Raw genomic sequence first — 22,164 nt, forward strand, 5'->3', positions numbered from 1 at the left:
ATCTATTTTAACCAATGTTTTATTATTTTCTTTTTTGTATCAAATGTACAGCTACTGTGTTTTTCCACATTCTGAGCATGGTTTTTTTTTTAATACAAGAACAATTTTTATATGTATCTTTTCTTTTTTATTATGTTCTGCATTTAAATATTAGTCTCCCAGTTGATAGCTTCGTTAATAATTAGTATAAAATGTAACTCTATTACTTTCTTAACTCAGGAGAAACAGAGAACATGGATGGTACAGTAGTCTCAGACGACCTTTCACCTCTTTCTTCCGGAATGGATTCAGGTCCGCAGTCTCCACTGTCTCCAGAAAACAGAAAGAGTCCAAAAGGGATCAAGAAAATCTGGGGAAAGTAAGGTCGTTTTTATTTTTTTAGCTCCCTATCAAAGCATTTGGCCTGAGAATTAATCCAGTTCTTGGCAAAAGCTACATTATCTGTAGCGAGAATAAAGCAAAATTCAGGAAAAGGAGAGCGACCAACTCTGTGGGTGTACTAGTGTCTCTCAGTACACGTGGGTGTAGAAAAATGGATGGTAGTGTACACAGCATCATGCTGTTGGAAGGGGTAAAGACACTCTGCTGTCATTTTAATGCTAATAATTTAGAATGCCAACGGTTTCGTTAGCTATGCAAAAGTAAATGATAGTAAGTTGTTCATTACAGAAGGCATCAGGTAAAAAAAATGCGAGGAAACAACAGAAACAGAAAGCAGGGGGGACTGAGGTTCCCTGTGCTCGCTTCAGCTGCTTTGGGACGGCTGCCCGGCAGCGTGGGCTGGGGCGGCGCAGCAGGGCTTCGTTTCCCCCTCAGAGTCGGGTCTAGACAGCATTTGCCTGGAACTTCTTCAGCTACCACCTGAACGAATTAGGTGTTTGTAGTTTACGGGAAGGTTAATACAGCTTCTAGTTGTCACTAGAGTTTCCACACAACACAAATGTTCTCGGTTGCAAGCTAATAGTACTATCATGGCACTCTTGTCTTGAAAGAATACGAAGAACTCAGTCAGGTAACTTCCCTGCAGACGATCTGGGTTTGGCAGAGTTCCGAAGAGGTGGTCTCCGTGCAACAGCTGGACCTCGGTTATCCAGGTCAAAGGAAACCAAAGGCCAGAAAAGGTAACGGTTCCTTCTTTACCTTGCACAGCATAGGATGCCTTGTGAACAGCCAAACCCTCCTCTTGTGAAATACCCTTTTTAATTAGCAGCAGTATAATGTGCTTCGTTATACGAGGAATTCCACAACAACTAGAAAGAATTTCTCTGGTACAAAAGGTATTCCAAGTAGCCCCCCTGCCCGCACTCCCTCAGCTGCAGGCTGCAGCACTGGCTGGTTGTTGCAGCGTCAAAAATTTCACCTTTGTTAAAGAACAAGAAAACCTACCATCTCCTGCGGGAATAGCTACAAAGCCATGAGGATTCAGCGATTCCCATTTTCCTCTTTTCAGACAGAAAACGGGAAATCCTTACTCACCCCCCCAGCTGTTTGCAGGTTGAGCTGGGCAGCCGTGTTAACAGGGCACCCGTATTGCAGCACGCACTGCGAGAAGGGCTGTTGATTCCGTTACTGCACAGAGCACAGCACACTAACGCATACGCTGCAGCGCTGCCTCTGGCACGCAGTGAGCTTTCCGATCATGACTGTAATTCTTTCCTTTAAGATTTTTCAAACCTTTCTTGTACTTTTCAGTGACTACAATGCTCCGTTTGCTCAGTGGAGCACAGAAAGAGTCTGTAACTGGCTCGAGGACTTTGGCCTCGGTCAGTATGTCATTTTTGCACGGCAGTGGGTGACTTCAGGCCATACACTGTTAACTGCGACACCTCAGGACATGGAAAAGGTAATAATTTAACTGTTTCTCTCAAGCAACTGTACATTTTGATCCTGTACAACCAGGCCCCTTCAAACACGGGGCAGTGCTACCTTTCTGAAATACATAGTATCAATTTTTATAGCTATCTAATGAGACTAAAAGAGCCAGAGGCAAAGCAAACTATTTGTTAATGGTTATTTTTGCAGGAAATGGGAATAAAGCACCCACTGCACCGGAAGAAATTAGTTTTGGCCATTAAATCAATAAATGCAAAACAAGATGAGAAGTCTGCACAACTTGATCATATCTGGGTGACACGTAAGTGTTAGAACTGTCCTGGAATTGTTTGGAAAGCCACTTCCCCCCCCCATATGGATGGGCTGCCTGATGCGTGTTCATTTTAGCAGTTACTAAACATCTTTTTAAGAGCAGTAAGTTTCAACACAGTAAAATGAGGATTTTTGCGTCGTTCTTGACATCCAACTATACAGCTATACACTGTCACCTTCCAAGGGGAATGCTGTCACTGGGGGGGTGGGGCAGTCTAGCAAGAGCTACATGGTGCTCAGTCCCGTGCTGCATGCAGAACATCACAGAAGCACTGTGGACAAAGCTGTTGGTGGGAATGGAGTTGAGGCTGCCCTTTCGAAAGGTGCACAGGTGGAAGGCGCTACCTGAACGCCTGGGAAGCCGCCAGCGCAGACAGGAGGGGGCGGCAGGGCTTTGTTCTCACGTACACCCTTGTTCTTGTACCTGCAGGATGGCTCGACGACATTGGTTTACCTCAGTACAAAGACCAGTTTCATGAATCCAGAGTTGATGGGAGAATGTTGCAGTACTTAACTGTGGTAAGCTAAATTTTTTTTCCCTCAGTTTAACCAAATTTAACTTCAGAATGAGCAAAGAATTTTACAGTTTTCCTTTGAATGTGAGCAGTTAAAAGGATTTTTTGCAAGACAGAACTAGTGCCGGTAGTAACTCAGCTGTGTTGTCTAGTGCATGATTACTACTCCTAAGGTACATAAAGTCAGTCACAGCATATGCTATAGCTAACTTCTGCGAAGCCTTTCTGTCAGTATGGTGTAGCACATCATGACCTGTTTTACATGCAGCTTCTCTTGTTCTCCACGCCAAGTTAGCAACGATATTCAGTGAACTAAAGATAAGCAGCAAATCCAGTAATTCGTACAGCAGCAAACCATGCCCTAAACATAGCCACTGCGTTTTCTTACAGTTTCCCTGCCCAGGTTTGGATAAATATTTGGTTTTGTTACCTGTGCTATAAAACAATGCCTACTTTAGCTGTTACCAAAAGTACAGCCCTGTCTACACTGCTTAAGGAGCCTTTGTTATAGGAACATGGTCCCTGCCATCCCATGGTTCTGTGTGTGTTGCTAGCTGCAGTGATCCTGCCCACAACAGGATCTTCACCAGACCAGAAACAGTCCAAAAATTTTAAATCTGAGCCTGGATTTTACTTAATAGGCTACAAGCTCTACTTTGTTTTTTAGCCAGGTACTGCTATGGTGCAACACTTCTAAAAAGTGTAAAACCAACCAATGACAAAACCCCTCTCTTTAAAATACAAGCTCTTCTTCTAGCGAAACCACAGTTACCATGGTTTATATAGAAGAACACAGCAAGCTTAAAATCTCCTTTCTTGGGGAGAGTACGTGTTCGGTATGTGTTCTGTGCCACTCAGAAGGCTCTCTCCTTCACAGAACGACCTTCTCTTCCTCAAAGTCACCAGTCAGCTGCATCATCTGAGTATTAAATGTGCCATTCATGTGCTGCATGTCAACGGTTTTAACCCCCACTGTCTACGCAGGAGACCAGTTGAGGAGGTAAAAGAATGCTTAAATAAATTAATTTAAACAAGCACTAATTACCTGATTCCAGCCAAAGGGGTTAGAAAGTTAGCAGTGTACAACGATACAGCAGAATCACCGCTATGAGGGAACTGCGTCTGAAGCAGTAGTTATGCTGCTTTCCAGCTCTGGAATGTAACCTGTACTCACTGATAATAAATATCCACTCAGTCCTTAAGTGCTTGAGCCACTTGATGGCTGAATCTCCTGCAGTCCCCTTTATAATTTATTTGCTTAGTTTAAAGAAGTTAATTGAACTTCTGAGAGAATAATTTGGAATGTTTTTTCTTTGCCTGTTCTAACTTTTAATGCTCAAAAGACTGTACGGTTTCTGCCTTACCTGGTCAGCATATCTTATTCGCCTAGTATTAAAGACACTATTCTCAAAATGCCCCCTTTTTTACACCTGGCATCTGTAATCTCTACTGTTACACTACTTGACGCAATGTATGTGTACTAGACTATGCCTGCTGTCTTGTCAGAGAACGTTTGCAAGAGGCCTTGAGTGTAACAGAACCGGGGGAAAAAAATGCTGTTTGAGGAGGAAAGATGTTTTTATCTGCACTGAGGATACACATGGTGAATATGCAGTGATGACGCAGGCTTACAGCATCATCATCTTTTCTGGTTCCACAGAATAATGTTTCGCCTTCTGAAGTAGTTCAGTGGTCCAATCACAGAGTGATGGAATGGCTCAGATCAGTTGATCTGGCAGAATATGCCCCAAACCTTCGAGGAAGCGGAGTACATGGCGGCCTGATTGTAAGAATTCAGCATTCTACTACATACCTACTACAAACTGACAGACTGTAACATAAACCATCTTTTATCTGGTGTTTGTCAAGCAGGAGGAAATAAATACATCTGCAATATGACAGTATGATCAGGCCTTCTAAAGAGCCTCTTAATCTTAATTTTACAAAAGGAACTAAAATAAAAAAGGGACTGCTAAAACATGGGGGTTTATCATCAAAGCTGAGCTGTGCATGAGTGTTTAACAGCAGTACATAAAAAAAAGCAAACTGTAAGAGTTTCTTATCGATAAGGCATCGTTGGGTGTTTGAGTGGTTTTAAAAGAGTTGTGAGCCACAGTAAATAACTGACATGAACTTGCAGCAGTCTCGCCCACGCTCAGGAATGACTTTTTTTTAAAATTCAAAACACTCAGAACTATTTACAGCTTAGTAAAGCCAGAGTTCTGAAATACTGTGATTATAGTGCTGTAGAGTTTTTGCAAACATGAAACAGAAAAAAACTGTGCTAAGATTAACTTTGTACTTGGAGTACAGCAGAAAATCCTGAAAACAAACTTGTTCAATCCAAACAAATATAAGATTTGATGATAAATATAAATATGTATTCGCCGGGTCATGCTCTGCATTGTAGTGCCTACTTCCATGTAATTTCCTGTTCAAAGCCCAGTGAGTATCGTATTGTGAATTATAGAAGGTCTAATGTAGACAGCTTAGTAAGAATGAGAAATTCCTCTGATAAGCACTGTAACGGTTTACTACTGCAAATATTTAACCACGTAAAAAATAAATATTCTGCCATTTTCTAATAGATTCTCGAACCTCGCTTCAACGGTGACACACTGGCAATGCTGCTGAATATTCCACCTCAGAAGACCCTACTGCGACGCCACCTAACAACCAATTTTAATGTATTAATTGGACCAGAAGCACAACAAGAAAAAAGAGAAATAACTGAGTCAACAGCATACACACCTCTGACCACCACCGCCAAAGTTCGGGTATGTGTTGCCTTCAGAAAGGAGATTATTTCAGACTTCCTCTGCCCTGTCTTATAAAGAAAATAAGGGACAGACATGGGCAGGGAGAGGTCAGTTCTAGAAGGAGCGTTACATCTTCCTTAATTCTAAATACCAAAGTATTTAATTTGTATGTGTTTAAATCAGCTTCTGAAATAAGAATGCAATTCCTTCTGTTCTCAGAAAGAACACTTACCTAAACAAATTTCATAACTGTACCTCCCAATTTGAAAATGACAGGTTTATTTAGTTCAGGATCTACATCCCTGAAGGACTAGAGTATAGCAGTAAATCAGAAAGGAGAGGACTCTGAACGGTTAAAGGAGAACTTTGTTTTTCTTATTCAAAACTTGTACTGTCATCTTGTTTTAGCCAAAGAAACTTGGATTTTCCCATTTTGGAAACTTAAGAAAAAAGAAATTTGATGAATCGACAGACTACATTTGCCCTATGGATACAATCCCAGCTGCTACAAACGGTACTCAGAAGAACTACGGTGGACACAAAGGACTGAGCCCGTTGACTGATAGGGAACTGGATCAGGTGGGCCAGACGGGCTGATGCCATTCTCATCTCACCCTCCCCATGCGTTACAAGCTTGCCAATAACCACATCCTAGCACATAACAAAGTACTCGTTACATCCGCATGAACTTACTGAGAAAGTATTGGCTATGGACACTGGAAAGAGTTCTACACTAAGAATGTCAGGTTAATTTTTTTTTTAATCAACATCATAAACTCATCCATCTTCAAGCCCTTTTTCAGGAATATAACACCTTTACACTACGAAGATTGATGTATTTTGACAATTAAGGTGGTGGTTGTTGTGAATACAAGACTTTTGTACTTCTAGCTTTCATAATCTCAGTATGGCACACTACTTTTTTCATTATCTTTATGGGTGGTTTTTAATGTAATAAATCTATTTGGACTAATTTGTACAAAGCTATCAAGTTATATATCAAAATACAACTGGATTGTATATTTTCAACAGATATTAATCAAAGAATCCAACTGAATTTTTCTTTCGTTATGTACAGTGGGCAGTAGTTATGCTTAGACAGTATGTGAAAACTATGCATCAGTAATTAACAAGATTATTAATAAACAGATACTTAACAAAAGTGAATTATTCATGTGGTAGTGAACTTGTGAATGAAGCTGTCTAGACATCATACAGACAAATGATGAAGACTAAAAACCATCAAATTTGATGAAGCTTTGCTGTCGTGTAAAGGGATGTAAACCCTGAAAAATGGAGCTCCTGAAGGCTTGTGTGAACTCTGTCCCCACACAAGAGCCAGACAGAAGCAGCCAGGCTAAACTGTCCTATCTCCAGTGACCTTAAGGGAGAGAAAAACATTTTAAGCCTGATAAGAGAATGGTTAAAAAATTGAGAAGACTAACGGTGAATATTTTTTTCATTTGCATGATTTACTGCATCTAACATCTCATTTGTGTTCATTATCTAACTAGTGCCTTTTTCAACGTACACCTTAGTAAAGTCCTGCTCCTGAGCAGGGGCAGTACCAAATTCTGACTGTAGTAAGTACAGATGTCTGCTTGCACAGTTAAGAGTTGCGAGGGAACGCATTAATTTTGAGCCAAGTGCTTACACTACGCAGTTGTTCAAGCATTCCAAAATTACTGGATTTGTCTCTAGGAGCATGGTCTTTCAATTAAGCATGACTTCTGAACGTGTGGGCATGCAGTGAGATCGCAACACCCTGGAACTGGTAACCTTTCCATATAAGAATAGGTGGGACTGTATCGGGAAGGACTCGTTAATTCTTGCCTGTGAAAGAAGACTACCAGAAGTATAAGTGTTACACCATCTGGAAAATACTACTCTTCATTGATAATATCAGTTAAGCTTTTCTTTTCTTGTGTGAATTACTGCTCAAGTTTAATGGACTCAATCTTTCTAAATTAGGATTCACTCTTCCTGTCATTAGATGTGTTTTGACGTACCTTAAATCATGGAGGCACTTTTGTTAATGAGCAGTAATGAGAGCTTTTAAACACAACGTTGTTTGTCCAGACACAGATACCTCCCAAAGATGCATGTAGAGTGAACAGAATTGCACATACTGTCTGATTTGAACTAGTTCCTGAATACTTTTGCAGATGGAACACTCAGAAGGAACAGTAATGCAGATAGGGGCTCTTTCTCAAGGCATAAGCCATCTTACGGTATGTACCCATTTTGCTCTTGTTCTAAAGTCAGAAATGTATTCTGCTAGAATTCAGGGAAAGTTGGTCATTGCTGGTACTAGTTAAGAGTAAGTGGGTCACTGTTCTTGATAAATACCTCTTTATAGCCTGGCTGCACAACCACAGTCCAAAATACTCCTGCTTTTAAAGCACACTAGAAATTCACTCTCATTTAGGCCTATTTTAAGTTTTCATGATCTCTGCTATCTCTTCAACCCAGTGACAGATATTCATCCCCTTAAGTGAAAACAACTCTTGAAAGATTTTGCAAGTAACTGCAAACGCCTCAGTCTGAGCAAAGTCTAGCAAAGAGGTACAGATGTAAAAATTTACATGAGCTAAAACTCCATGGAAAACAAAACAATAAAATCGCTAATTCCTGACTCCACAGCAGCTAATTACCGAGGGAAAAAAAAAAAAAGAGAAAATAAAAAAAAAGAAAAAGTTGACTGAAGGGAGTAATGAAAAGTTATGTAACAGAGTCGAGTCACGTGCCAAACAAAATCTGTGAGAATCTCCTCAGGCAAATAATAGCTTATTTAAAGCTGCATTCAAGAAACTGCTTTTAATCTTCTGTGGCTCTAACCCCCTCTGTTGTGAATCTGATCTCATTACAGCCGGATTTCTTTAACCCTAGGCCTCTGACTGAACGTGCTTACTCGCTCACATCTTGTTTTGCAGACGATGTTAAGCCAAGATGAAACGCTGAATGACAGCAGGTTTTTAACACCTACGTTTGAAGACTGGAGATGATGGTTCAGCGTGACCAAGAACACTAACAGCACCTCATGCCTGTCCGGAGGGGTGGCCAGGAGAAGCTCGATGCTGTGGTGCAGAAAAGCTTTATCTCGTTTCTGCCAAGGAGACTTACACATAGCATTTAATATTGGCAACGTAGCAACGTGTTACAGGTAACTCTCCTCCACACTTTTTTGCGTATAATGTGATGTGAAATAGGTGTTGAGAGAGAAGCGGTACTCATAGCCAGAGTCTAGAAAGCTGGGACTGGCAACGTGTTTTACCCTTTTATTCAGTTGTCTTCTACATGGAATGTTTATGTACTGTTACATGAAAGATCTTTTGTATTTTTTTTATTTTTATAATTAGCTTGTAATGCAGGAATCATTAACACTTTATTGTACCATGTCGACTAATCAGAGCTACCTAGAAATTCAGATGGATGCTGGTGAGTGTAGCGGCAATTGCTCACTGAACACAGTCTCACCAGAGACAGTCTGTCTAAAATGGCTAGCACGGATGCACACGTGCAAGCATCAGGATGTCACAAGCCTTCTGAACAGTCAAAATGGTTCAGACAAAGTTTTCTGACCCCCCTACCAGGTCGGTCTAAAACAGCACTGGCGCTCAGGAAGACCAGTAAGCCCATTTTTTTTCCCTAGTGACACCTAATTAAACATGCAGCTGCGAACAGCACTGAGGACTGGAGATTACAGCAGGAACTTTTGTAACATTTGCATGAGAACTGGTGATGTTGTAAACAATATTGCTGCTCACTTTCAGTTCTCTCTTCATTCCAGCTACAGAGAGATTTTCATAGAATACTTGATGTAGCAATAGGAAACTAACATTACTGCTCTGTGATGTGCAAAATGTGACTAAGGAGCATCAGGCAAGTACCATAATAAAACAAGTATTTGTTTCTTTAAAACACCTGACAAAATAGATCTGTTGCTATTCTACTGGGCTAGGCAGGACTGCGGCACTGGAACAGAGGGAAATACAGCCTCTCACTACTGACTGGAGGGGCTCTCCGACAGTGAAAGTGTCCCCTTTACAGCAGCAATTATCTGTTGACATGTGTCTCGCATGTATTAATAAGGTATAAGCAAGATATCTTAGTAAATAGGAAAACGCCAGAAATCTGCTCAGTTGTAAAGAACGTATATGGATGCTTTGCCTCACTGTCTCCTCCATGGCTGCGGGGTATCAGTGTACACACTAACCAGGCCTGAGGGCAGGTCTCTCCCAGCCACAGCCCTCCCAGAAAAAGGGGAAATCTCCCATACTGTCTAGAGTTTGCAGCAAGGGCTCTTCGAGAGCTGTCCGTGGCACCTTTCGAAGGTCACCTCTCTACTCCTTACTCCATGAGCAGACTGTGCACTGTACGGTCAGATTTTAGAAGCTAAACACATTTTATTGTCCAAAACAGTAAAACCAAGACAAACATTTTTCAATCACTGAGCAATGAAACAGTAATGGAAAATCTAAAGGCACAAGAAGTCAGTCTACACATCAGAAAACTAAAAACATTTACTTAATGAAGGGTTAAGTACATGTCCAGTCTCGCAATGCAATCAACATTAGTAACCAGATCACATACTACAGGCATTTGAAATACTTTGCCAGGTTAATTAGCCAGCAGACTTATTACAGCTCTACAGACAGGATAAGCTGAGCTCCAGTGGTGGCAGCCTTAGTATCACTGGCATATTCAAAGCAGATTTTCAGATTTCTTTCAATGATGTATTTATAACTTGGTGTGGTGTTGTGCTAACTCAGCTGTGAATAGTCAGTCCTCAAAATTATTGATTTATTTTAATATATATATATCCAATAAGAAATCCTAATTAGCATAAAAGTGGCATAAATGGTTATTTTTTTGACTGTTATGAATAAATTCTGAATGTTCCTCCATCTCTTGCTCACTGTGGAATGTGTCTAACACAAATACATGTGGCTGGTATCTCATTAAGGACAGAATCACAGCCTGAACCCCTGTGTCTGTCTTTGCATTAATACTACAAATGTAAATAATGAAATACAAAACCCCTACGATGATTTCTAACTAGCAGATTCCTTTTGTTTTGCTTTAGATGAATGAAAATATTTAGCAAACATATTCATTAGCACCTGAAGAAACAAGGGCTCAAGGATTTGTCAGACCCAAAGACAAATGTAGTATAAACTAATTCCTGGAAATGCAGTACTTCAGGCACTGAAGACTAAGAATTAAATGCTATGTGGTAAAAACACTTAAGATGAGGCATTAGCTGAGTATAAGATCAACTACAGGAAGAAAGAAGTTCTCTCTCTCATAAGCAAAGGAAATTTCTGGAACTGCCAAGAGAGCAAGCACCATTCAAATGATGTAACATCACTGGATAGTTACATCTGTATATACAGCCCAGAACTTGCATGTATAGTTGGCAGTGATTGTTTAGGTAAAGCTGTCACTGATGAGAATTTCTGTTACACTTGCAAGCAATTTGTGTGTTGCCCAAATCCTGTTCACTTCTTCAGTAGCATACTGTGACTGCTCACTTAATCCCTGGTAAATAGCTGTAAAACAGCATTTAGGAAAAAAAAAAAAAAAGGCAAGCAAAAAAAAAAGAAAAGACTGTTGCTTGTACCCTTCTTCCCCAGGACTCACTAAATTAATTACTTACAGAGCACAGTCAAATAATCCTACTGCAGTTTTATACCCTCTCCCAAATTCTATACTAATGTTAACAAAAAACTGATTTTATCTCTATCCTGCTTCTCCAATTACACTTAACTTTTTTTCCTCAGAATTAACATTTGATACTAAGAGGTCAGACTAGGTTACTGCCACACAACTCACGACAATCTCTCAGCTTCCTAGTATTAACACACACAAAGGTAATTCTGATGTTATGAACCGCAGAAATAACACCAAGCAGTTAAAAAAGACACACGGACACAATAAAAAGAAATACTGCACAGTTACACACCATCTGTTCCTGTAGGAAAATATGCAGTACTTACAAAAGGGTATCAGATGACATCAGCATCAGTAAGAAAATGTACTGCTCTTGGGGTAGCCGAGTGTGTCCAGGTTGGGCTGACATGCAAACTGAATCATAGGTGGTGGCCCACACATGAGAATGAGTGTCTCGCTGCCCGGGGAAGGGAGGTGGTTTTTAATCATGTCTGCAGTGATGAAGCCAGAACTGTACTTCCAATCTGAAACAAAGAAATTAAAATATTAATTCAAATCTCTGTAGAGTCTGAAGCCTTTTCAGATTGCGTATGTTGCACTCGCAAAGTTAGCCACCGTCACTGCAAGCCAAGAGAGGGTTAAATCTCTGAGCTCAAACCTAGTGGTCCCCTTCCACAGGCACAACAAGGATCTGGTTGAGAAGAGATGAAAGTTTGTGCGTAAATGACAGATTTAAAAGAAAGGAGACAGCAGGACAGAATAAACAGGAAGAGTAAATCAGCTTTTCCAGTGAAGAGAGGTCACCCAGGGACAGTTGTGCAGGGAGAGGTACTGAGTGCCATCCAACATAATAAAAAAAAAAGTCTGGGAAAAAAACCTGAGTGGTGAGGTGACAAAAGTTTGATGACAACAGAAGTTCTGCTGTGTAGGTTAAGTGATAAGAGGAAAAAAAAAAAAAGAAAGAAAGGCTAAACGATTTCAAGCGGTAATATTATTGAATGCATCTGCCATTTAAAGTGAGCCAAACAGGAAAAGTAATCCTGCCTTCACTTATGAAAACATGTGCTTTAAGCTCATTTATCAGAAGCAAGACACTGGGGTTATGCAAACGGCAGCAGTCAAAAGGCCTGTGAAACGTTAGGACGTATCAGGAAGGGGAAAGGGAACAAAGGGAACACCATGTCAAAGTAGACCCCCAGCCTGCCTGCCTCTTGGCTACTGCTGTTCAGTTCTGATCTGCTCAGCTCAAAAAGGGACACACACAGCAGAGTGGAAAAGGCTAAGAGAACAGGGACGAGCAAAGGTGTGTAATCACTGCTGCGTGGGGGAGCCCAGCAACCTCAGTACAGAGAAGATGGGGCAGCAGGGTGATGGACAGATGTCTGTAAAATTCACAACGTCAAGACAGTCAGTAGGCACCTATTTACACTCTCTTCCAGCACAAGAATTAAGCGGCAAATGCAAACCAGAAGTCATTCCTCACACAGAAGTGCTACCCACTAACAGACTGCCAAAACGCTCATGTGGGCTCCCGAGGAGACGCACCAAGATCTTACAAGAACAGTCCGCAGAGAATTACTACAACTGTAGAGACACATTTGGCTCAGAACTAACAAAGATTAAAGACTGGAAGAGCACCAAGGCCTGCTGGTTACTCTTCTCTGTCCATCTACTCAGGGCTATTGCTGACAACAGGTACAGAACTTTGACCTGACTCAGTCTGGCTCTCGTGTCTGTTAAATAAAAGCACAGATCACTTACAACATCAGCAAACATGAATTCCCACGTTTCACAGGAGACTGAGTAGCGTTCAACCTCTCCCTCCATTTCTCATTCAGCCCTACACCAGGCTACAGTTAGTGCCTAAATCTACGCATGGCAGCTCTATTTTACCAGAATCTAAGCCAGACCTGCTGCAAAACAAAAATGTGCCTGTACTATTCACAGGTATTAAGCAATTTAATGCCAACAAAATGCTAACATAAGCTGATCTGGGAGATAGCCGAAACCAGAGCTGTAACTTTTGCTGACAAGTCCCCAAACCCATACATCCTGAAATATGTCAAAAGAGCCACTGAGGAACATGTCTGACCCAACAGGAGTTAGTTCACACTTTCTAAGGCCCACCGGGTTTAGAACACTTTTCAAAACAGGTGGTGTGGCAAGGCTTGTTTCTGAGGGGCTGGGGGACATCTTTGTTGTTTAAGACAAGGTGGTTTGATGTTATATTAATGGCCCGTTGAACTAGAGTGCAGCGACGAGCAAAGGCATTTCCAGTGTGTACAAGCAGCCTACCTTGTGGAGGTCTGTCCAGTGTATACCAAAGCACGAACTGATCAGGATGCCTCTTCGCAATGTCTTCGAGCTCATCTCTCAGTAATATATCTTTTTCTGTCTGCAAAATGAGACTGCTGTTTAGCTCCAAACCATCTCAAGATCCCTTCTAATGTGAGCTCATCTGGCATTCAGTAAGATAAATTCAACAACTCATTCAAACCAAGAAAGTCTGAGCGTTTTTTTCCCCTTACATGATAACTATTATCATTACAGGCTTCTGTAAATTCAGATTAAGAACAACAAACTATAAGACTTAATAGCCATGTAAACACTGTCTTAAAGATGGCAATTTGGACAACTTTTTCATCCAGGCTAGACTCACAATTAGCTGGATTTGTCTCTGACCCTGGCAAATAAAGCCCTGTACCAGCTTGGTGAAGGTTAACTTTAGAAACAGATTAACAGAACAAAATCCTGTTTCCTTGAAATCAATGAAAAAGTAAAATGAGTAGAGGGGTCAGGATCTGTTCACGTTATTTATTCCCTAATGCAGGAAGTGGGGAGTACAAGTGGAACTATGAGGAGCCATCTTCAAAACAAATAAGAGATTATGGGAACTATGACACCACCATGCAAATATTTATAAAGGGCCTTATGGATTATTTTTTTATTCAATTTCTCCTTCTTAAATCATTTTAACCAAGACAATATAGTAACAACTTATATCATAACCATTTCTTGCCCCTCCCGATACCGATCATTTTTAAATGTACTATCTCAGAAAATATTTTCTTATAAATGGTTGGGTGAAAATACAAACACAAGGACACTGGAAGAGTATGGACATTTCACAGCAGTATTTTATCCAGGGGTTGATGCCCCGTCAGTTTAAAAAGCTCAGTGACCAGTAAAACAAGTAGGCCGTTAAAGAAGGACAAACAGATGAGTCCGTATACTCATATACTCACCTGATTAGCAAAAAGAAGGTAACATTTTGTGGAGTCCTTAGGATCATTTGTGATACGACGAATCAGCTGCAACATAGGAGTTATTCCTGTTAAAAAACAAAGTGGTTAAAAACCAGTTCCTTCTTTCTGTGGCTGCTGTTTCAATATTCATGCTGCCTTCCTTCAGTCTCAGTGGGAGCTTAGTTTGAACAAGGCTACATACCTCTGAATTTCTAATCCATGCCAAATGCAGAGGTTGGGGGGTTCCATTATAACAAATTGTTTCAAAACAAAACAGTAATACTTGTATCTGGGTCTTTTCTCTTCATCATTCTCTATCACATACAGCAATTCCACCACCATGACATTATCCTAAAATATTTTTTGTCATTGAGACTGAAGCTCAGAGAGACGAAGTGACTTCTCTGAGGTCACACGGTATATCAGGATTAAACCTCTGAAGTTGCTAGCTCCCCAGACTGAGCTCAAGCCACTGGAAAGCCTCCATGTTGCCAAACACTCATGAAAAGAAATACATGTGTTAAGTGCTTGATACTCTTCACATGCATCCATAAAGATGTCCTCATTCCTTAGACATTCCATATGATGAGACTAGTTTTACCTGTTCCTCCAGCTATCATCCCAAGATGCTTTGCAACCTTCTTCTCTGCTTCAGACTTCTTATGAGGCTTGATAAGAAAAGTACCTAGAAGAGATATTCAAAAGCGATAGGTACATTAACTCTCAAACAAACATGGATACAAATTCCATGGGAATAAATTACTATCACCTACCAATTCATTAGGACAAGTCTTCTGGAAATGCTAGATAGACTCACCACAGCATTAAGCACAAAGAGTAGAAACCTCTCTGTCTCTGTAAACTCCAATCCTTGCTTTGAACAACTGATTTACTCCACTACCCAGCGTCATTTATAATAAACTCAATGGTTCCCACATCACTGCCTAGAACACAACTTGGCAACCATGGACGTTAGTGGTACCTAAAAATAACCCCAGCCCCTACTACAGAGAAATCAGTTTCTTAGGCCATCCTCATCATCCCCACTTGCACCATGGATCTAGTCATTTGCGTGTCCACATTCAGTGGAGTTGTAATTAAACCAGCATCAAGCAAGAGCCCCTGCAAAGCTCAGAATCCGGACAGTTGGAACCTTGCATACTGTATCAAGTACTTTACTACTGTAATTAATTTCCTGTTAATGAGATCCCCATGACACCTGCAGTCAGCTAGGTGACCACCTTCTAGTATCATGTGATGAGAAGACCTTGCTAATTGCTGCTCTACACCTGGGTATACCAGCACTTCAGAACTATCACCAAACCAGACTGTCTGTAATTGAATTAATCTCCAAGGATCAAGCCAAACGACAAGTCCATGAAAAGCACCTGACATAGTCCAGTCTCTCCTAGCTACTGCTTTTGATAGCAGCCAAAGCAGAGCAGAAAGGAAGGTTTGTAAAACACGCATCACTAGTTTTCTCTGAGATATAACAGAATCATCAGTATATTACTCATCGTAAAAGGTCATGATCCAGAGAAGCGCTGAGCACTTATGCCCCTGAAGCAAGAGCACAGTCCCTCTCAGTCAAGATCAGTGCAGGATCTTTCACTTGAATCTTGAAAGAGGATTACTTCTCTGAACTTACTTCTCCTAGTCAACTCAGACCTGGTTTAATCACGAAATGGAGCTGGCTCTCAGTCAGCAGGTTGTTTAGCAACAAGGCTGAGATTCTCAGAGGGCATTTTAGGCCACAACCTCCCTTGTTTAAGAACCATCTGGAACACCACCATCCAGATATATACAGCTGAGATATTATTTCCACTGCAGCCTTCTCAGTAATGTAATGCAATAATGATTTTTTCAGATTTAATTATATGGTCCCAAGAGTGAGACAATAACCAACTATTCCTCACACAAAGTACTCATTCCCACCATATCAACCATGATGGGCTCTTGGTCAGGACCAGGAAAGGTGGATTTTCTCTTCTCCACTTTTGAAAAAAAGATTCTGTACAAAGTTGTCAAGTTTCGTAAAACACCTCTGAAAATTACCAATACAAATTCCTCCTTTTTGCTCTCCCACCTTCATGTCGCGTACCTGCTCCCTTATAGACAAGGAGCCCATTTGGCCCTCTGAAATCAATAATATCTCCAATCTTCATATCGTCTAGGTACTGGGACATCTTTCCACCTTCTGGAAACTTGGGATTCACATTTTTGTGGTACACCTGAAAAAGCAGTCATTTGTACGATATCAGCCGCTAGCTTTTCTGCAAATAATATAACAAACAGCAAAACACAGCATCGTATTGCTACGTTGAAATACAGGATCTGAGAAAGAAATTCAGACAATTCATTACTCTCAGTTATCTGTTGAGCCTTGCAACAGGAAGCAGCCAAAATAAGTACAATGCTGTCATGCGCGTGTTCCTACGCGCTCTGCAAACAGCCAGGCTGATAGGAGTAGGTGGCAGGCAGATTATGTACTGGTGCCCTCATTTCACTATCACTCCAGCAAGAACCTTATGTCACCCTGTTTTTGTAATTGCTCCTGGAAACAACATTGCTGCATGTCTTCTTTTTAAGGCCTTCCCAGAGACTTTAGCCACATCATAGCTCTTTCATCTTTCAAAGCACATAAACACATTAGCAACAATTTCTGACACTTAGAGAGATATATCTGCAATATCTGCAGCATCACCAAAAATGGCTGTTCTTTTTGACTTGTTTTCTACTTACAGCTATTAGCAGCAAGCATTAGTAGCAGGCATGAGCATCTTGAGGGTGATCGCTATTCATGCCTCACCAAACAAAAGATACCAGAGAAGTTCCTGCAGTACTGCCAAGGAAGTGATCTTCTCCATCTATCCCCCTATCTCTCGGTGACTTAGCACAGATACACAGGATACAACTTACTATTCAAGGATAATGTGAAATGAGTTGTTGGCCATGCAGTCATCCTCTTTGAAAGAAGTTCAATCAAAATACACTCTATATTTCACTAAAATGAATTACTTACCTTCCTTCCAGTTAGCAACTTACCTATATTAAAGGAAACAAAAACTTACCTTTATAATTAAATCAACATAACCTTTTGTCTCATCACTGGAAACGGGGGTATAGGCTCGAATCACCAGATTACCATCGATTTTTGCAGAAAGATAAACATGTTGGCCTAGGAGAAAAAGTTATTATCTGATTATTTATTTTTTCATCCCTAGAGGACAAGACAAGAGAAAAAAGCAGGTATTGTTACCTGAACCCATTGAACACAAGCAATAATTGAGAAAATCTTTACCATATAAATCCTGTACGAAACATGCAGTCTCTCTTCTTTCTTCAGCAAGAGTTTCTGAAGCACAGGATAACTGAGAAGAGCTGGTATGTTACAGAACCAAGGGTAAGACATGAGGAAAGTAGGAAATTTATAGTAAAAGAGTGATATAAAAAGTTTGTTGCTCCTTCCTTAAGTGCTCTAGGTATTTTGGGTTCTGCTGTTCTCATACTTATTCATTAATGAAGTTGAAATAAAAATACACCAGTTCACACAGGCAAAAAAACCAGCACCACAGTGTAACAGCAGCAGTCTCTCAGAGCAAACTTCCCAGAGATTCTGCACACAACATCAAGAACAAAGACTTGGGCCATGTTCCTTCTCCACAACTCCTGCCTCCGCAATGCTGCAGCTTCCACAGCATTGGACACTGCTGTCCAGAAAGAACTCTTTGCCCAACCTGATGCTCCAAGAGGCAGACTCTTAACAGGCACCCGTTTCTTCCTGATTAAAAGAACTGAAACTCCTTGCCAAGAGCAATCTCCTCAGCCAGACAGCGCTACTCTACAGAGTTGTATGGAAAAACAAAAAGCAGGAAGAGAGCTGGCAGAAAACACTTTTATTTTTAGCAAAATGATCTTTGTAAAAAGCAGCAGGCAGAAATCTCCCAAGAAGTAATCTGCCCCATACAGTTTCAGGATTTTATTCCTAAATTCTTAAGAATAAAGCTGCATAAACACAAGCACTGCAGGGCATGTCTCAATTTGTTTATCATTTGTCTAGTTAATGTAGACAGTTCAATTTCACTTTCCCATAAAAGCCAGAAGAGAACCTGGAGAGAGACTGCTGCCCTTGACAGGCAGCACACAGGAAGGATGTGCTCACAGCATGGAACAGGGAAGACCCTGACACTTGCCATAAAGCAGGAGAAACTGCAAAACACAGCACAGAACAAACGGGGCTATATCTGCCACAGCTGCAGATCAGAAAGGGAGACATTTCATGCATAGATCACTGTTAATTCAAGGTCCAAAGTTCAATGCCATCGGTTTTGCAGGGTAAGGAAAACAAGACTATGCCAATACCAGTCTGAAATGAACTTCATGCTACAGAAAGCAAGGCAAAGTTGTATGTGTATGCATGTACACGTCTTCTTTCCCTCAGTCTTTAAAAGCAAGACCAGTTACCATCTGTGTACTCTGCCCTCTGAGCTGGAAGACAGGGACAAGGAGCAGAACAAAGTCCCCACAGCCCAGGAGAAAACGGTCAGTGACCTGGTGCTCCACTTAAGAGACGCACAAGTCTATGGGGCTGGATGGGATCCACCAGAGGGCACTGAGGGAGCTGGCGGAGGAGCTCATCAAACCACTCTCCATAATTATCAACAGTCCTGGCTAACCAGGGAGGTCCCAGAAGACGGGAGGTTGGCCAAAGTGACACCCATCTACAAGAAGGGCAGGAAGGAAGATCCACAGAACTACAGGCCTGTCAGCCTGACCTCGGTGCCAGGGAAGGTTATGGAGCAGAACATCCTGACCAACATCACATGGCATGTGCAGGGCAACCAGGCAATCAGGCCCAGCCAGCAAAGGTTTGGGAAAGGCAGGTCCTGCTTGATGAACCTGATCTGGGTCTACAACAAGACGACCCACCTAGTGGATGAGGGAAAGGCTGTGGGTGTTGTCTACCTGGACCTCAGCAAAGCCTTTGACACAGTCTCGACAGAATTCTCCTGGAGAAACTGGCTGCTCATGGCTGGGACAGGTGTACTCTACGCTGGGTTAAAAGCTGGCTGGCTGGTGGTGCAGTGGTGGGTGGAATTACATCCAGCGGGTGACTGGTCACAAGTGGTGTTCCCCAGGGACCAGTGCTGGGGCCAGTTCAGTTTGGTACCTTTACAGATGATCTGGACGAGGGGATCGAGTACACCCTCAGTAAGTTTGCAGATGACACCCAGTTGAGCAAGAGTGTTGATATGCCTGAGGGCAGGAAGGCTCTGCAGAGGGATCTGGGCAGGCTGGACTGATGGGCTGAGGCCAATTGTGTGTTTCAACAAGGCTCAGTGCTGGGTCCTGCACTTGGGTCACAACAACCCCACGCAGTGCTACAAGCTTGGGGCAGAGTGGCTGGAAAGCTGCCTGGCAGAAAAGAACCTGGAAGTGCTGGGTGGCAGCTGGCTGAACATGAGCCAGCAGTGTGCCCAGGCGGCCAAGAAGGCCAACAGCATCCTGGCTTGTATACGAAACAGCGTGGCCAGCAGGGCTGGGGAAGTGATCGTCCCCTGTACTTGACACTGGTGAAGCCGCACCTCGAATCATGTGTTCAGTTTTGGGCCCCTCACTTCAGGGGGGGATACTGAGGTGCTGGAGCGTGTCCAGAGAAGGGCAACGAAGCTGGTGAAGGGTCTAGAGAACAAGTCCTATGAGGAGCAGCTGAGGGAACTGGAGTTGTTTAGTCTGGACAAGAGGAAGCTCAGGGGAGACCTTATTGCTCTCTACAACTACCTGAAAGGAGGTTGTAGACAGGTGGGGATAGGACTCTTCTCCTAGGTAACACGTGACAAGACAAGAGGAAACAGCCTCAAGTTATGCCAGAGAAGGTTCAGGTTGGATACTACAAAAAATTACTTCACTGAAATGGTGGTCAAGCATTGGAACAGGCTGCCCAGGGAGGTAGCAGAATCACCATCCCTGGAAATGCCCAAAAAACCACATAGATGCAGTGCTTAGGGACATGGTTTAGTGAAGGACTTGGCCCTCATGGGTTAACAGTTGGACCTGATGATCCTAAAGGTTTTTTCCAACCTAAATGATTCTATGATTCTGTATCAAAGGTAAGTACACACACTGAAAAGCCTCTGAACACTTCAGCATCTTCTATATACAGTTGTATTTTTCCCCTTTGTTCTGCACAGGATAGTTACAAGCTTCCCAAGCAGAAGAGTTCTTCTCTTATTTACGAGTGTGACTGTATTAACCAAAATCATAAGGGCAGTTGGCAATAAACTGAGGGCACCAGATGGAAGTAGAATGCAAGTAAGAAATACAAAAAAGCTTTGACAAATACCATTCTTGCTTATATGCTGACTTGTGATCAATTCCATCAGACTCAGTTCAGTCTCACTGTTCTTATTCTAAACTACACCACACAATTTAACACAAGCAGAACAAAGTACGCCCAAAAGATCAGAAATACAACCCTTTGGGAAATCTGACACTTCTCTCAACACAGCAGCATTCAGATGCAGCTTTTAACTCCTTGTTTTGCTGGGCACTGAATTCCCCAACAGTCAGAAGTCCAAAAACTAGGAGTACAGCTATAACTCGTAAAACCAGAAACATACGTAATGAAGCGTTTTCAGTACTTACCTACAGGTAACCCTAATACATGATCTGGTGAAGGCAGCCCAAATCGGAATTTCTTAGTATCGTGACTGATTTCCTAAAAGAAACAAAATCAGAATGAGGTCAACATCACCACTGCTTTGAATTTCAAACTCTACTCAACACAATATGCTTTAGTAAGCCTATTCTTTGTTAGCATGCAAGCCAAATGCTAGGTAGGGAAGCAGAAATGGCTTTGAAAAATGAAGTTTACATAGATCAGAAGTTTTAGAAGCTCTCTTTTCTTCCTTAATTCTGCAAGAAGTGATGCCTGCCTGTCTGTGCAATCCCTGCAGTACCTTTATATAAAGAAAATCTCAAAACCCTCTATTGCCCAAGGCCAGTAAGCACATTTCATAATTTGGGGCCAAAGATCAGGCAAGACACGACACGCAGAAGCATAGGCTGTTGGCCTTACCTCTCACAGATGCACACTGGGGAGAAATCAAGGGAGAAACACAGCTCTCAACTAAGACTTACACAAAGAAACAAGTCTACCTTCCTCTTGAAAGAACTGTAACACCATGGAGTCAGTAGAAATACTTTTACGAATCCCACTCTACCCTAAGGAAATACTGCAGCGTGGCTCGGGAGTCACAGCTGCCCCACACCAGCTCTGTGCACCGCTCCGGCCACCAATCCTGGGGCAGCCCGTAGCCAACTGCCCCTCAGCCCCGGCCCACGGCCCGGCGGCCCCCTCAGCCCCGGCCCCGGGGCAGCGAAGGAGCCGGCAGGCGGGGGGGAGGCTCAGGCGCGGGAGGCCGCCCCGCACGCTCGGTCACCTCCTTGTCCAGCAGCCGCAGCGGGTACTTGGCGAGCGGGTCCCGCAGGGTGACGATGCCGCTCGCCCTCCGCCCCGTCCCTCTGAGCAGCAGCAGCATCAGCAGCGCCGAGGCAGCGACCACGAGCACGGCGACGGCCACGGGGGCACCCTGTGAGGAGAAGGGCAGGCGGTCAGGGGCGCAGCCCGCCTCACGGGCGCCCGGCCCCCCGCGGGGCTGCCCCTCACCGCCAGCGGCTCCATGGCGGCCCCGCTCCCCTCAGCGCGGCGGCGACCGGCTCCCGCCTCTGGGCCCCTTCCCGCCACGGGCACGCGCGGAGGCAGGGCCGGGCGGAGGCAGGGCCGGGCGGAGGCAGGGCCGGGGCATCGCGCCACTGCTGCCGGCC

At 42.7% G+C, this 22,164-nt stretch overlaps 2 protein-coding genes across 8 annotated transcripts in view; one reads left to right on the forward strand and one right to left on the reverse strand.

Moving 5' to 3' along the window:
• PPFIBP2 (PPFIA binding protein 2) overlaps positions 1-6,586 on the forward strand; it is a 102,975-nt gene extending 96,389 nt beyond the window's left edge. For all 7 annotated transcript variants that reach the window (XM_056353207.1, XM_056353208.1, XM_056353209.1 and 4 more), the window contains 9 exons: positions 220-358; positions 993-1,121; positions 1,693-1,843; positions 2,023-2,134; positions 2,576-2,664; positions 3,538-3,660; positions 4,321-4,446; positions 5,249-5,437; positions 5,828-6,586. In XM_056353207.1, the coding sequence (XP_056209182.1) occupies positions 220-358; positions 993-1,121; positions 1,693-1,843; positions 2,023-2,134; positions 2,576-2,664; positions 3,538-3,660; positions 4,321-4,446; positions 5,249-5,437; positions 5,828-6,016 (1,247 nt within the window). In that variant the 3' untranslated portion in view covers positions 6,017-6,586. The remainder of the gene's footprint in view (positions 1-219; positions 359-992; positions 1,122-1,692; positions 1,844-2,022; positions 2,135-2,575; positions 2,665-3,537; positions 3,661-4,320; positions 4,447-5,248; positions 5,438-5,827) is intronic.
• Positions 2-22,142, reverse strand: LOC130155702 (NADH-cytochrome b5 reductase 2). The gene is made up of 10 exons (XM_056353220.1): positions 22,007-22,142; positions 21,780-21,929; positions 20,983-21,055; positions 17,409-17,515; positions 16,439-16,568; positions 14,939-15,022; positions 14,338-14,423; positions 13,388-13,487; positions 11,419-11,616; positions 2-349 (listed from the first exon to the last, which is right to left on the reverse strand). The coding sequence occupies exons 1-9, from the start codon at positions 22,019-22,021 to the stop codon at positions 11,444-11,446; spliced, it is 918 nt and encodes a 305-aa protein (XP_056209195.1). The 5' UTR covers positions 22,022-22,142; the 3' UTR covers positions 2-349; positions 11,419-11,443.
• Between the last annotated feature and the right edge of the window lie 22 nt (positions 22,143-22,164).

The sequence above is a fragment of the Falco biarmicus genome, chromosome 10, assembly GCF_023638135.1.
Source record: "Falco biarmicus isolate bFalBia1 chromosome 10, bFalBia1.pri, whole genome shotgun sequence".
NCBI classification, from domain to species: domain Eukaryota; kingdom Metazoa; phylum Chordata; class Aves; order Falconiformes; family Falconidae; genus Falco; species Falco biarmicus.